The 17,040-nt window shown below is 37.4% G+C and overlaps 1 protein-coding gene across 1 annotated transcript in view; it reads left to right on the forward strand.

Moving 5' to 3' along the window:
- DDX10 (DEAD-box helicase 10) overlaps window positions 1-16,765 on the forward strand; it is a 48,699-nt gene extending 31,934 nt beyond the window's left edge. The window contains exons 12-14 of the mRNA XM_017729500.1: window positions 2,458-2,545; window positions 8,202-8,290; window positions 16,249-16,765. Of these exons, the coding sequence (XP_017584989.1) occupies window positions 2,458-2,545; window positions 8,202-8,290; window positions 16,249-16,750 (679 nt within the window). The 3' untranslated portion in view covers window positions 16,751-16,765. The remainder of the gene's footprint in view (window positions 1-2,457; window positions 2,546-8,201; window positions 8,291-16,248) is intronic.
- Window positions 16,766-17,040: the final 275 nt, after the last annotated feature.

Consider the following 17,040-nt stretch of genomic DNA (forward strand, 5'->3'; position numbering starts at 1 on the left):
ACTTAAAATGGCAATGTTATAAAATCCCCTTCTATGGTTGGTTTTAGCTCACTGGTCCTTAGCATTTAGGCAAGCTTATAAATTATGGTAATTCATTTAAGTGTTTAGCTTTTACGTTTGTATCTCCTAATAGTCACATGTATACAATTTATTGTAAAGGGTTTTATTTGTTTAGAAAGAAATAACATACAAACTCATTAAAGCCAAAGTCCAGTTTAACAATGACCAGCTTTCTCATTTTTTTAATCCCAGCAGTAGAGGAAGATGACAGTGGGTGACTGCCATGGTACAGTGTTGGAGAAGAGAGAATCCAGTACTATTCCTCTTTTTTTTGATATTCAGGTGTTGCAAATTTGCTCATTCATTAACAAACACATAAGCTCAAAATGTGCCTGGGGTACCATGTTCTTAATTGACATTGCTTAGATTTATACCACATTATTTAGCCATGCTTTTGAATGTGAAGTATCTTGTGGGTTTTGTCTTTTTCAAACCCTTTTCTTGCAAATTTCAATCAAATTACTCAAAATTTATATGCAGTCTACAAAATGTTGCTGTATTTTTTCTAGAATTGTTGTCTGTTATGCTTGGAGCCTCAATGACATATAGTCTCTTATAAATAATGAATCATATTCCTACAATAATCAAGTCATAGAAAATAATGAGTAATAGCATGTCCAGGTGAGAATTGGAACTTGGTAAGCATTTTGAGTTTGACAGTGGCAGCAGGGAGTAGTTGGCAGTCTCAGCTACTCTTTGAGTACTGCTCCAAGGCCATTTTTGCATTACTTGAAGATTTCACATAAACCGTGTTTCCCTATTTTATGAGAATGTACAACTGCCAGATGCTTTCCTGACACCAGATACAACATCTGCTGTTTCTTTCCCATTCTTAAGACCTGTTAATGCTGCTATGGAGGATAATCAAACTGATGAATCATATTTTGCTTCTGACTAAGCTGTGTTAGCTGTTGTGTATTTGCTTATTTTCTTTAGGTCCTTACAAATTGTTTTTTTTGGTATCAAGAAAAAGTTAATTGTTTAACTTCCTTTTTGTGCCCTTTGAATATGAGCACTGTATTTGCCTGGCCTGTCTGATAGGATTTTTTTTCCCTCATCTCAGATGAGTTCTTAAGATTAGATACAACTATGACTCAAAGTGCTTTTACTTTCTCTAGTTGCTATGGAGCAAATTTATTTTGACCCAGCTGATTTATCTGAGTACTTGGTTGCCCATGATTTGTGATTCTGGTGTGAGCTTGCACTGTGCTGTAGCTGTTGTTAGCTGACTGATTGCAGCTGCCACTTTGAGTGAAGACAAGGAGAAAAGGCACTGGCTAATTTAGGGGCTTTGGGTTCATCTCTTAACAGCTTTCCCATAACTTAGCAGCAATCCACTACTTTTCTGGACTTATTACTGATGTTCATATTAATTTTTTTATAACTCATGCTATTCCTTCTTTACTTTTTCTATCATTATATTCCAAAGATTTTTTGGTCAGTTTGTCCCCGACTCAATTTTTCATGCTTCTTTTTTTCTTTCTTATGTCTTTACACTTTTAGAGCCAATTGTGTGTTGTCTGGAAACTGGAACTCAAGTTTTTTGATCTTTCACTAAAACTGCAGCTAGACAGTGCTTGTATACACTGTAGTTTTGCCCTGGCTGTATCTGAAGAGAGTGAAGAAGTTGAAAGGGAGTGAAGTTTGATACCTGTTTTCATATTTAGTGACAATAACTTCCCACCGTGTTTGCTAGGTTGTATTATACACTAGGGTGGCAGTAGCAGCTCAGGAGTAGGTGAGAAGAGATCTGGGCAAATAAACCTGCAGTAATGTAGGTATCACTGGAATAAGTTTAAAAATTCAGAATCTGGGAGAGGACCGGTATATCTTTTTAGTAGGTTTAATGGCATTTTCTATAGTACAGTCAATATTCTTTATTTATTTGAGAAGCTCTTAAATCTGTTTAATCTCAATGTCCTTTATTATTGCTCACTTGGTATTCTTTCTAAGAAGTACTTAAATTTCAGTATTCCTGGCACAATGAATCTTATTTAAGCTTTTAAAAATGCTGACAATTTCCTTTTGAAGACTTTTATTTCAGCATAAAGTAGTACTGTAATTCATTATGTTGTTTTTGTATTTTTGCAGTATTTTTATAAAATCAAGAAGTTCTTTTCTGCTAGTTTCTGCTTTGCTTTGGAAGAAGTTTCACCACCTTCAGTGAAAATTGTCTCTGAATAAAACAGCTGCTATTTGTCTTTTGTGCATTATTTGTTTGAGGAGTGTAATCTTCATCGTTAATATGGTTCCATTCTGTGCTGTTCCAGTGGTAATAGCTCTGTGCATAATAAAACAATGAAAAATATGCAAAGATACTCCTGAGAACTTAATAGGTGCTTATTTTAGCATGTTCTCATAATTAAAGCTTGCTTTTTTTTTGTTGTTTTTAATTAGAATTAATCCTGAAAAACTTACAGACATCCAAAAGAGGATGCAAGCTTTCTTAGCTCAAGATCAGGACTTAAAAGAGAAAGCTCAAAGGGTAAGTCATCTGCTACACTATAATTCTTGGGGCATGTTAGTTGAATTAGAACTTCTGATTGAATAACTGACCAACTCATACATGCCCTAGAAGCAGTGCTTGGAACTGAAAAACCACCAGAGATGATTTGAGCACTTGGAGAATTTCCTGTATTAGGAGAGAAACATAAATTAGAGGGAACCAGAGTCTTCTGAGTGATGCCTTGTGACAGGAGAGGAGGCAACAGGCACAAATTGCTATACAAAAAGCTCAATTTAAATCCAGAAAAAGCCTTTATTGTGAGGGTGGTTCAACACTATAACAGGCTGCACACCAAGGCTGTGCAGTCTCCAAGTGCTGGTTATTAAAAACTGGGTTCCTTCCTGAGCAGCCTGCCCTAGCTGACCTTGGCTTGAGCACGCACTTGGACTAGATGGTCTCTGAGGTTTCTTCTCAACTTCAACTGCCCTGAGAGTTTATTGGAAAGCTGATGTAGAAAATTTCAAAATAATACTACTAATGAAAAAGCTTACTTAAAAGTAGCAGATCATGCTACTTGACTTAAAAAGTTAGAAATACAAAACCATGTAGGCCTCACATGCCCACCTTGATCAATTTTTATTGTCATATATCCTGAATATATGTGACAATTTGTCCTTTCTCAGGGTAAAATCCAATGCATTGAGTAAAGCATTTTAACTTTTGTTTGGGTTTAAATGAGCAGCAAAATAGCCAGGTAGAATGGAGAATTATGCGAATGGGTTTATGAATGAGATTTCTTTACTGTGCTGGTTAATGCTGGGCGACTTTATGGACAGTATGTGAATTTCACCAAGTTTTTATCAGGTTTGGGGAAAACTGGAAGGGAAACTTCAAATGACTAAGTAGGTTCCTTGATGAGAATGAGCTTGGTTGTAAAAGACACTTTCTGTGAAAGGTGGCCTGTGAAACATTTCTGGAAATTGTGCTGCCTCTTGCCATCTTTAAACATGTTTGCTGACGTGTCCCTGGTTTTATAATATTTTTAGGCCCTGAGCTCTTTGGAATAGAGCTTACTACTTGCTTTATTGAAGCACTGCAATGTGTTGGTTTTCCAAGGCTGGTTGGTTTGTTGTTGTTGTGTGGTTTTTTCCTGGCTTTTTTGTTTTTTGTTGTTGTTGTTTTGTTTGTTTTTGAACTGTGTATATCATTAGCCTATGAAGTCTGTAGCTGTATCAAGTCTCTTCAAAACTATACAAAATCGAAAGCTCAAATTGAGACGCAGGGAAACACAGTTAGAAGGATAATAGGCAAATCTTTCATGTAATTTTTTCTTATATTTGTAGGTCAAATTAAAAGAGTACAGCCAAAGGCCACATGGTGAGAAATCCAGAAATGCCAAAGCCTGCGAAATATATGATTGCAGAGGTTCTGTATTAGTGTTAATAACTTTTTATTTGTATGAGCCAGTGTGGGGATTAGTAACACTTGAAGGTATACTAGTAAACTTGAGTAGTAGGGTGAAATGAAAACAGGATTGTGAAAGCTTAGAGAAACCAAGAATTTCAACCTTTCTATTGAGCTGGGACATAAAATGAGTCAAAGTTGACATATTTAAAACACTTGAGATTAACCTCACCTAGCTGTAGATACCCTCTGTGAGTTAGTCTGCCTGAACTTTCATTTACAGGTGATAGGGCAGAATAAGCACTTCTACAAATGCCTCCTGACACAGATACCTTGAAAACCCTTTGGGATGGATGGATGAATGGTGGTTTCTTTGTGCTGCAGAGGTAGGCTTTGTGATGTGACCTAGCTTGGATGCCTGCAGTAGGGACGCTTAGTGAGTCAGAGGAATGTCGTTCTTACTTTCCTAAACAAGGAGATTTAAATCAAAGTGCCTCGGGAACTCAGTGGGAGCTTTGTGAATAAAATTTCCAAGGCAATGTTCCAAGGGAATGCTTTTGAAAACTATTTTTGGCTTTCAGGTATTCCAGGTTTTTGTAGTGCATGAAGCGTTACTTGTAGCAATGTGGAATGTCAGTGTAAGCTGCATCCTGGCGCTGCACAGGCCAGAGGCACTGGTGAGGTGTCACGATCACCTCCAGCTGCCACGGGAAGTTGCAGTTTCACCAATTTATGTCAGAAGTGACAGAGCAGCTGGCTGGGGGGGGATGAGAGTAGGAGGAATCCAGCATCGTCTTACTTGGAATGAAAACATTAACAAACCTCTGTTTCCGGCTTTGGCTTTTTAAGATCTCTTAAAAGGGAGAGAAGGATCATTCTGAATTGAGCAGAAGAAAGTAATGATAAAGTTTCAAAATAGGCCAAGAATAAATTCAAACATGGGCTGTCTGTCAGTGTTACAGATAAAAACTTAAATTTGTTTTGAAAAATTCTAATTGCCGTATAATTACCATTTCAAGCTATTTTTGTTGCAGTTTTAAATTTATTGATAGAAGAGCAGTGTTGTTGCAGGCAAGCTGTAAATGCATTCAGTTTTTGTAAAACTTGAAGTACAGACAAGTGGTTTATCATGGAAGTGTCCCTCCTTAATAAAGTTTAACTACAAATGTTCAGACGTACTATGCAAACATGCCAAGTAGTCTTACCATGTCAGTGTAAATAAAGCATTAAAATTAATGCAAATGAAATCCTGACTTGGATCCTTATCTGAAGTGCTGAATTTCTCGGAGGCTTGGGTGTTATGTTGTCTAGCCTATCTGTTGCAAGCTACCAAGTTCTTGACATTTGTAGTATAAGAAACAAATAAATTCCGTACCTGAATGGATGAGATAGCAATGAAACAGCACAGCTATGCACAGAAGTCCAGATAGGATGGCAGTCTACCATCGTGTGTTGAGGGCATGAGGTCTAAGTTATTGTGTCCTCTTCAGCTTGTTGATTTACTTTGAGGTACTTTTACTTTGAAAATAGAAAGTTCTCGATTGCTAATTGCTTCAACAAACTTCATGGTTCATTTGGTAGGACATGGTTCCCTTGCTATTACTTGGAAAGACAGTTTGAATCAGATTGGGGCTCCTTTGAAACCTTTGCAGTTCTTCTCATGGACTGATGCTGCCTTTTGGCATTTCTTGTAATTTTAATATTTAATATGTCAGTTCAGCCAGTTCTGGAAAACAGTTTAAAAAAAGAATCTTCTTTTTCTTGCTAATTCAAATGTTACTGTGGCACTGAAGTGATGTCTGTCCATTGAATTCCTCGTCACGCCCAGAGGGATGTGCAGGATGTTACAGCCTGAGATTCCAGTCACACCCTGTTAGTTTTGAATTTTGTCAAAACAGCACATCAGCTGAATTGTGTGCATTTTAGTACTTAAAACAGTTATCCAAGAAATAGATAAATAAATCAAAATTTAAAGGTAGTAAATTCATAGAGCGTGATACTTTTTCCTTATGTATTTCTGGTACTTGTACAATAATCTCCAGTGGTTTTGGGGGCCTGTAGCTACTACTGCAGTAGAACTGTAATATGTTTATGATGCCCAACCATAACCATATTTTCCATAGAAATTAATGCATGTAATATTTTTTGCAATGTTCAGTCATTTAAAAAAAGCCTTGAAAGTTAAATCAAACAGCAGATATGGCAGAGGACAACAGCAGTTGATAGCAGGGAAAAAGTTCAGACTGACTAAACTTGTTCTCTCTCAGATGCAGTGTGTGTGCAGACTAATGAAGTCTTAGGAGAACCGAATAAAATCCAACTAAGATGACAGAATTTTAGACGGAAGTTGAAGACACTGAAATCAAATAAAAAAATCAAAGTAAATAGCGTGATTTCTCTTCTTGTAAAGTAGAACAAGTCTTCTATGCAATTGTTCGGTGTTTCATTCTTAGTCGTTGTAGGGCTTGATAAGCATGCAAAAGGTGTGTTCTTTCTGCCCTTTATAGTTTGTTAATTTCTAGACCATGTGCACCAAATATATACTAGTAAAGTAAGTGGATGGCTTTATAAGTTATCCAACAGACATAATGAGATTCAACCCTGTAGCAATTAGTGACTCATGTAGGTCTTCATACCTGCAAATCTGATTCACAGGAAGGATACTTCTTTTTTAACCTGCTTTTTTCCATCTGTCACTGCAGAGAAAAAAGAGGCTTTCATTGATTTTTGTCACTTGCTAGACAACAATAGATAATTAAGATCTGTCAAATCTGAAGCCTTTTCCTAAACATTCTAATTACCTTTGTTAAAGGATTAATAATTTAATGTGAGCAAAGAAGTGTTTTATTCCACATCTCAACCTTGGTAGAAGCTGAATGAATTGAGCTCACATTTTCCACAGCTAAAATTAATTGAAAGACATAGTCAGGAAGGAAGCTTTACCCAAAAAACCCTTAGCATTAGGAAAAAGAAGCAAATGAAAATTTACTTTTATAGTGAAGTAATGGGCAGCTTGAAAAGTATATCTGTTAGCTCTACATACCTTACAATTAATAGTTTTTATTTCAGTTTACTGAGGAGAAAAGAATGAGTTTATAACATTGCTTAATTTACTGTCTTACCTTTCATTTCACCTTTGGAAGTGTTTTTTCTCTTACAAGTATTTAAAGAATTCCTGTAAGACATCAATGCTCCTGGCTGTTGGGTCTTTGCTCCTCTATCTGAGGTTAACAAGAAATAGGTGGTTTATTTTAAATTCCACATGAATTATTAATACAGTAGTTTTCTCCAACAGATGCCTGTACATAGCAGAAGAAGGATGTGATTATAGGATGCTTGAACGTAACTCTCTGAGCATAACTTGCTGTTGTTACTAGTGTTTTGTAACTCTGAGCATAACTTGCTGTTGTTACTAGTGTTTGATGGTTTAAGCCTCATGGTAGGAGTTTTGGCACGTGTTAGAAATTAGGTTATGAACAACAGAAACCCAAGGATCTTTTCTGATACTTGAAATATTCCAGTATTTATGCTGCTGCTGCTGGGTAGAACTAGACTATGTAAAAGAAGCATGAGAAGAATAAGAATCTTTCGTTTTGGGAAGGACGGCAGGAAAATGCAACACAAGATTAAGTTATTCTCTTATGTAGTGCTTCCAGGTTTTTTTGAGAAAGTCTCTGATTAACTGATATTTCAACCTTGAACTGGTCTTAGTAGATGTTGTGTAGTGAATTTGTCTTGGTCAGCTGACTTGCATTCATTGTCTTTGTGCATGTGATGAGCTGTTGGTAAATGTAAGGTAATATGACTCATCTTAGACCACAGTGAAAGGCAGCTGTATTGAGTTGAATAACTTTCTGCTTGTGGCTAAGATTAAGTCAGGACACCTCAGGTTGATAGCAACAAAGTCTGTTCTAAGTTCCACATAATTCAGGTATCAGAATAGCATAACAACATTCATAAAAGCTAGGAGAAAAAAATCAAATCAAATCAGTGATGTTTCCTTCTGACTAATCTGTCTTATTTTCTTTCTAGGAAAATATAACATGACACACTGTTGGGAAATTTAGCCAATTCAGCCTATGTGAATGTAATGGAGTATTTAAGTACTTGAAGTTGCTTCACTTCTGTAGTAGCGATAAATTTTGTCTGATGGGTATTTTGAAAAGAATTTCAGTCTGCAATCAGTGTTAGACTACCTAATAGTGAAATTCTATTTTGTGTTTATGTTGTTTCTTGTGTTGGTAATTGAATGGTGTCTTTTTTTTGTTGAATACTTTTATTTTTCTTTCAGTGTTTTGTATCCTACTTGCGTTCAGTGTACTTAATGAAGAACAAGGATGTATTCGATGTTTTCAAATTGCCTCTAGCAGAATATGCCCTGTAAGTATGGTCAACATAAAATATGAAAGCTGTATAGTGAGAAGTTTTACAGTCTTTAAATAGCTCTTGTGATTGTGTTAACACACAGAATTGGACAGTCTTCTAGTGTATTTAGTTTTGTATTCATGCTGAGCTTTTGCATATTTTCAAGGGCATTCTAAATGGAAATTATGTGTAAAGACAATATATTGCCGTACAGAGAAATAACTTAGAGCAAAAGTTACATTTGCTATATACACTGGAAGACATAACTTCTGAAGTAAAAGGATAGAGAATAATGTTTTGGTGGTTTTTCCCCCCCCTAGACTTGTCCTTTGGCCTCATAACAAAATATCAACCTGTAAAGTGTATTGTTTAACAAGAAATCGGAGTATCTAAAGATGATGTATTGCAGTCTAATTTTGAGTGTGGTTGGGACATTCCTCCTTGGCCATAAATTACTTTTCAGAAGATTCAGTGCATTTGGTAAAGATGAAACATCTGCACTAGACTGTATAGTGTTTATTTGGCTATGTCTATTTTTGTACATATATGTGAATCATTCTACATTTTGTATGGGAGGGAAATTAATTTTGACAGGTTGACTTTACGGATGACAGCCCCTTGAAATTGTTTTAAGATGTGAAGTTTTTGAAATCTCATGGGGCATCGGGTAGTCATAAGGGAACAGGAAGGTGTTCAAAGGTACATAGTAAATTGATTTGATATGTGTGGAATTTCAGACAGAGAAAGCTAACTTGTTAGCACATGGCATAATGAACTAAAATGGGACAAATTACTAGATTCTGGAACACCTGGTCTTCCTGTGCTGTGCTGCCATTAACATGATTATGTTTTTTAAGATACATAAGCCTATTATAAAAGATGCTTTTTAACTTCATGGACTGAGACATTTTGAAAAAGGAGAACTAGCATAAGCTCAAAAATTTTTGCTCCATGCAATGTCTGCCCCTTCTCCTGTGTTGTTTGTCAGCGTTTTTAAAATCTGTTGTAGATCTTACTGTGCTATGAATGTAAGGAATAGCAGCAGAGGATTGGGGCTGAGAGGGATAATCACACAAATGCAACCAGTGTAAGAAACCAACTAGCAGATGGTGGTAATGCTAAATTTTCAGAACCCCACTGCCTCTTTCTGGATTTCAGCATGGTGTGCCATCTAGTATCTATAGACAGAGTAGTCTACAGTTCTGTTCTTCTCAGGTCTTCTCAGGTGTGCCAGGATTTGGACCTTCCTCAAAATAATTCCGAGTCCCAGGTTTGGAAAGCTACTAATGTCATTCCTGTAATAAAATGCAAGAAACCGGTCAGTTGTTTGGGGAGAGTAGGAGAGGTTTAGTCAAGGCTGTGAAATATGTGGCAGTATAATCAAAAGTCAGAGGGTAATAAATCTGGGAGATAATTTGGAGATTCTGTTCTAGTTTGTTGGCCCTCTTCTTCCCCTCTCTCCAGACTGCTAGTCTACCTAAATACACCCTGCAGATCCCTAGCTTTCAATTCAGTGCACAGCCACTGATACATGGATCAGTTATCTTCCTTTGTATGAATGTTCCTCAAAGTCTGGTGTGTTTGAATTTTGCATTGAGAAGCGACCTTGGTTTACATTCTGCACACAAACTTACGGCAAAACCTGAAATGAGAATCCTTTCTTCCCTTTACCTTCTGTGTGCATTTTCTGAAAAGTACTTTAGTCTTTCTGTGGAGATTTACTGCTAGCTTGGTAGATGTTAGTCCACTAAAAATCCTGCAGAAAAAATAGGCTGCTTAATGCCCCTGTCAGGTTTGCATTCCAGGCTGTTGCCCACATTCCCTATTGCTCTGCTGCTTGGCATGTCTGTGCACTGAGATTCTCTTAAACTCTATGGACTGAGTCTGCAGAAAAGCAAGTCTTTTTCATTGTAATGTGTTATATAAGATTATGTATATATATATCTTATATATACAAAACAAAAAATATAAAAAATATGTGTGCATGTCTATATGAGCATATAGACACATAAACACATATCTATTTTAGTAATTGATCGCCTTTAAGCCATGGTACATTACTATTCTCTCCAGTATCCTCATTATAAATTGCTATCAAGAATAATTTGCTGGAGGAAGACTTGTGTAGGCCTTGTGTTAACATAGGCAGCCTTTAAGTCTGATGAAGGAGAAAATAAAAAGAGAAATTTGTCTTTTAATTGCAAAGGACAGCTTTGGAAACATAAGAAAATGTAAACAAACAACAGGGTGAAAAGGAATAATTACTTAGTCTGGTCTCCTGGAGAGGAGGCAGTGTTTTGAAATATTTTCCTTCTCAGGCACTTTATTTCGCTAACTGCTAGCGCATATATGCGCTCTGTTCTCCAGGGGCAGATCTTAACAGGTGAGCGTGCTGGGTAGGCAAGTTAGTCACAGTTCCAAGGGGCTGCCAAGGAAGGTAATTTCCTCTGTGACTGTCGTCATGTCTTTCAGGAGAAATGCAGCATATTTTTCTGTTTCTGCCTCTATTGGTACACAGAGAATAAATAAAACAAGTTGAAGCCAAATTATTGGGAAAATGTCTGATACACATACCTTAGTATCCAGATAGTTTTGCTTGCAGATCAGTATGAAAAAGCAGTAGGTAGCTGCAGGTGCTGTCAGGACTGAAATGGGTGGTAGCAGAAGACATGATCCATCTGTCCACATCTGTCTGTCCTTTCCCTATCCAGGGAAAGCACCCACTACACCCTCATCCCCATGCCTGGCCTGACCCTTACTGCATGGTCAGGGCAGGAGGTTCATTTGTTACCGTGCTCTGGCTGCTGTGAGTGAGTGCAGGGCTGTCTGTTTTGTCCTCAGGCTGTGCCCATTGCAGGCTTTCCACATCTTGTCATCCCTTTGTTGGTTCTTGGCTCTCCTTCTTGCTGTCCTTATACTTACTTTTCTACATGCCAATCTCCTAACTAAAAAGATGGCTCCTAATTACTTTTCCCCTGTTGTTTCCAGTCTTCATGCACCTGTAACAAGACTTAAAATTTCTCATGCTGTTACCTGGTTAATCTCAGCCTTGTATGTTATTGCTCCTACAGACCCCAGCATTCCCTCCAGTCACCTCCAGAGTTTGGGTGTTTCTCACTGAACTCCCCCTCAGCCCCCTGGAGATCCAGCTGTCCCTTCCTGAGCTTCTGTAACTACTTCTGTAAACTTTTGCCACACAGCTTTCTGAATAAGCTGCAGTCTCCTCTTTCAAAGTCCAGGGTCATTATTCTCTTAGTCATCATCCTCATTTCTTCTAGGATCTTGAGCTATCTTTTCTCATTCTGCAGCCAAGCTGGCTATTGACCTTCATTCACTTTAGAAGTGAATGTACTTGCATATGCGTAAGTAGCAGTTGCAGTAGAGTGCCTATCAGAGTTGGCTAAGCCAGCTAACTTGGAGAAAGGGTTTTAAATGCACTCTAGAAAACCTTGTTGCTTGTGCTCTGCTATATTGCCCTCTGAGCAGGTGTCAGGGTGGCTCAGGTACCAAGGGGCCACCAGGGTTTGGAACTGCAGTGTGGAGCTTCCTTTTCCTTTTGTAAGGAAGACCACATCTTGGTCTTCTAAATTATTAGACTGCGATCATGATGTCGTCTTTGTTCTCCTTCTCTTTGCTTCTCAATAGCTTGGCCCTCATTATTGTTAATAGGAGTACCAGGCATTTGAGCTCCTTAATGTAGAGGAATAAAGCTGGCTGGTAAATAGCACAGCAAAAGCAATTTCTCTGTTCATTTTGGTTATTAATCAGACCATCTGGAAAGCCTGTTAGTTCGGATTTGTGTCATTTCAGTTGATGTGAGTTCTCCTGTTTTCAAACGGTTGCTCATACTGTCTTCTGAAAACATTTTAAATGTTAAATGTGGATGTAGCATATATTGCAAGGCAAGTAATACGTATTTGTTTTCTTGAAATAGCTTCTGGGAGTATTTAACCTTTTTCAACCTATTTTAAATCTTTGTCTGAACCTGTTCTACAGTAAAAATAATCTCTGTGCTGTGTTTTTATGTGTTCAAATCATTCTGAAGAAGTTCACTAATGGAATATGTCTATATTTAGTGAATGTAGTAAGTTAATGTGGGGCTGAATCAGTAACTTGTGTAAAATTGTTGTGCAGCAGTACGGCAGATGTGACCTCAGATTCTTTACAGCTGGCTCATATCTTAAAAAGGACTAGAAATCTTTTAGGAGCAGATAAGGAGCATTTGTCACACTTAAAAATATGAAGATTTTACTGTTCTTATATTTGTTTTTTGCAAGGGTAGATTTTGCTTCGAGTGTCTAAGATTTGATCTTTCTAAAGAGTTGAGAGATGTCCAGCTTTTCTCTCATTCAAGTAGAGGCAAAGTAAAGCAACCATGTTGATGTAAACACAGTCAAGGCCTTGTATAAGCGCAATTAATAAACCTTAGAGGAGGCAGTATTTTAAGCCTGTTACACCGTTCATTTAAATGCATTAAAAAATGTTTATTAATGTTTGATCTTCATTATTCACTAGAAACAAAAGTGATATTCTCCTTAAAGCCATACAGTGTTATTTCTTTCCAGTTTTACTCTTTTAACGTATTTACTGAAAGTCCTTGTGAACTTGTTACTAAATTAAGAAAGGTACTTGAGTATTGTAGGTCATTTGTTTAGTTACTCTGCATTCCCTGATCAGTGTTAGGGAATGCTGATGTCTGGCCACCTTGGTTTCAGTTGAGGAGTAGAACTGTCAGCTGTACTTTGACTTGTAGTAGCAGAGTACTCCCTTGGTTTCAGTATTGCCTTTAGAAGCTGATTTCAAATGTCTTTCTAGAAGAGCTTGCTCTTAAGAAGTCACTGCATTCACCAAAACATGAAACAGGATTATTTGGTTTGTCAGCTGAATTTATGTTGCCATTTAAAGGTTACCATAGTCTGAGGACTACATTGTAGTGTTAGTGTGTTTTCAGTGTTGTCTGTTAGGGTTTATGAAATCTCACTAAATAACTTACCTGCTTTTTGTCTTTATCAGAAAATCCTGCACATTTCTTGTTCCGGATGAGTGTCTGAAATGGTAGCACTAAAATAAAAACATAGCTGTAACTTCAGTCATAGTAGGATTGTAGTCTGAGTGGCATCTAATGAATTATTGAAAACTAATTATACCCTTTCTAGTTTATGAAATCTGGTTCATACATTGAGTTGTTTCAGGATGACTGAACTATAGATTTTGCGAATGATTAAGAGATAGTTTCTGAAGGAATTGTCAAATCTTAAAATATGGGGAAGCTTTTAGCAGTAGTAGAATGTCCCAATTGTTTGTCCCAGATTTTTCTCCATTTGGAATATACTATGAAAAAGAGGCAATAATGAGCCAAAATGCTGACATTTGTTTGAGAATTTATGTAACTAAAAGTATTGGGGGATTGTTCGCACACACTTTGGCTAAGCTTGTCTACTATTATTGTCTTACCGAATAAATTTGACCTTCTCTCTCCCTTATGTCTGAATTCTTTTGGTTCAAAAGTATTTTGAATTCTGATAGCACTGGTTTTTTTGGTAGGCTTGTTAAACAGTGTAGAAAAATCTGCCAAGACTGACTGACAAATAATTTTATTCAATTATTAAAGTAAGACATCAGTGCAGTACAGCAGTCTGGAAAGTGGAATTTAATATTTGAATGAAAAAAAGATCTGTGGTGTAGTCTTGTCCACATCATGGGCTGCTCTTTCTCTCTGTTTTGTAACTTTTGCTGAACAGAGATTAGTTTTTCACCTTGTCCGACTTTTCTCTGCATGTGTGTTTCTGATCTTTGATGCTAGCTCTGGAGGCGTAGAAGAAAAGGTCTGATAAAATCAGAGTTTTCAACCCTGTATACCTTGTGTGTGTCTGCTTGAGAAAGAGAAGTGAACACTTGATTGTGTAGTTGCCATACATTATTGCTGCTTGCAGTGCTTTGTCAACACTTGACAGCAATACTTTATGTAGAATAATGTGAAATCTGGACAAGCAAAAAAGCGTTTCTCTTGCAAAGGATTGGATTTTTGCAACTTCGATCCCCTTGCTGAAGAGATTGAATGCAGCAATCTCTTGATGTGTGTTTTACTGTGCCTGGTGTTAAGGCTCAGTTCCAGGTTTGAATGGCTTCCAGCTGCCGCAGTGAAACATTACATCTGCTGTTTGGTTATTTCCATTACAGCTAGTCAATAGGCCAAACTTTAACACATCATTTCATTGCAAAGGTAATTAGTGTTTGCTGTCAAACAGTAAAACAAGTTTAAGATTGCTAGTTGCTCCAATTTCAGTTCCCAACGGTGTTGAGTTATCCTCTCAGCAATGCACTGTCAGTAAATGTGCAAAATACACTGGATAAGAACTTCCTTTGATCCTTTTTCATAAAATTCTGTTTTCTTTGTTACTGCTGTTAGTTGCATGTGGAACAGTGCTGAATTATCAGAAACACTAAACCAAAATTTTTACATTAAAAATAAACTTTATTTGTTGGAAGATTTATTCTTTATCTTAACAGTGTGGATTGCTTTTTGGGGTTGTGTCTGCTTTTCAGTGTTTTAACCTGTGGCTGGTACCAAAAGTGCCCTGTTTAACCACAGGTGTGGTTACATTTGGGGCTTTTTTGTTTGTTATTTAAGCAGGGTACTCCTTTTGACTACCCTGTCCCACTGGCTACTATTAAAAGTTCAAGGGTCTCCAGGGCCTACAGTGCACTCTTGCTGCTCTGCAGTATCTTTGGGTGCTTCATGGACTGTTTATAATGACATTTCTGCCAGGTAGTATGGATTAGATATTTCTCCTGTGCTATAACTCAGGTTCCTCTCAGAGGCTGTGTAGTGAAAAGAAGAAATAATGCTATCTACTTGAACATCATTGAGAGGAGAGGTGGTGTATAGCTGTGCATGTTCTGAATTGAAAGAGGCTTGTCTTTTACAGGTGTGGGTGCCTGTGTATATTTGTAGCCAATGTAGTTGGTTATATCCTTTATTCCTTTGTTAAGTGTATGTACAAGCACCAAGTACTGTGTTCAGTTCTGTATCATGGGTTCTCTGTGTCTTCCTTGCACCAGTACCAGTGTCACCTCACATTTTTTATTCACCTAATGAGAAGGCTCATGAACTCTGGAAGCGTTGCTTTTTTTTTAAATTTGGATTTGTCAGAGTGGGGTGTAATAACGATGGACAATGACAAAGTTTACTGAAGTCAAATGGGCTGTTGGAGTCAAGGTATCTGTTCCCACACAGTGCTCTCCAGTATTGTTGCTAGACAGGATTTCTTGCTCTTTCTGCAATTTTTGTCCCTTCATGTAATGCTTATGAGTATAACTTTGAATTTTCATGAATAACTGGGTAAAACAATAGTTACTGGCTCTGTTAGTTACATATGCCATGGAGGTAAAGCCTTGCTGTAGAAAGGTAGGAGCAGGTGAAATTGACTTGAAGGTAGAAATGTATTTCCCTAGCTTTTTCTGACGATTCCCTAGCTTTTTCTGCAGTTAGTCATTCATCCATACCATGTTTGTTTTCCTGATCTCTCAGTCACTGTGAAGTCAGGGGGGATAGTGCTCCAGGTGTGCTTCCAGTAGTGAAGGACATCTGACAGATCAGTGTTATCTCAGTTCTTGACATTAAATCCATGTATTTTCAATACCAGATTACATTGGTGTTTTTTCCATGTGTTTTATTGTGAATCACAGATAACTAATTGGCTCTTATCTACAATTTATCAGCTTCTAAGTTTGTTTTCCTTCCTGGGAAGCTTGTAATTGAGAGTTCTCAGTTATTTCATTTTCCTTCCTCTTCCAGTGTTCACATGTATTTTTCATGCTAGATTTTTCTAAATGTGTTGATCAAAATGTATCAATATGAATTGTCATAATTGAAACTGAATCACTTGAGCCATCAAGGAGGGCTTCTAATTCAGCCAAAAGTTGTGTATCTCCCTTTTAAATTAATTTATTTGTTTAATTCCATGCTTTAGATCTCTTGGTCTTGCAATGGCACCTCGTGTGAGATTTCTTCAAAGAGTTCGGAAACAGCTGGAGGCAGCCAATGGGACAGACCACTTGGAGGAGACAGAGCAAAATGAAAATACCCTCACCTTGGTAAACGAGGAAACAGTGGAGAAGTGTGGAACTAATCTCAGTGGAAAAACATCTGTTAACAGAACAAAGGAAAAGCAGAGAAGAAAAGAAACGGAGGAATGTTCTGCTTCCAGTGGAAGTGCTGAGGAGAGTGGTGAGTCTGAGGATGAATTGAAAGAGCTGTCTGAGGAGGAGGAGGAAAAAGAAGTTCATGTACCTAGCAGGGTACCAAATTCGGACTCCATGCAGTTCTTTGAAGATGATGATGATGATGATGATGACAATGATACTGAAGGTCTTGATTTGCTGACAGTGAAACAACGGGATGTTTTTGGTGTGGAAGCTAAAGACAATCCAGCACCGGTAAGTGCGCTTTATAGTAAGGCTCATGAATCTTAATCATTTTTTATTGGACTTGCTCCAAGGAAGGACGAGAAGAAAAGAGGAAATTCTGCTCTTAGCAGAATACTCGCTTGAAGTTGGATGCGTTGTGCATATATATCAGGTGTCATAAATACTCCCAAAAGATAAGTGGTGTGACTTAGCTTTTATCATTTTATGCAGTTAGCATAAAGTACTTTTACTTGCAAAATGAATATCCTTGTACTTGCTTTAATTTATGAATAATGTGACTTGAAAACCTGGGAAATTTTGACAGTTTTAATTCTTATCACTTCCTAATTTGCTTG

Source organism: Corvus brachyrhynchos, unplaced genomic scaffold (genome assembly GCF_000691975.1).
Source record: "Corvus brachyrhynchos isolate BGI_N302 unplaced genomic scaffold, ASM69197v1 scaffold253, whole genome shotgun sequence".
Taxonomy (NCBI): Eukaryota; Metazoa; Chordata; class Aves; order Passeriformes; family Corvidae; genus Corvus; species Corvus brachyrhynchos.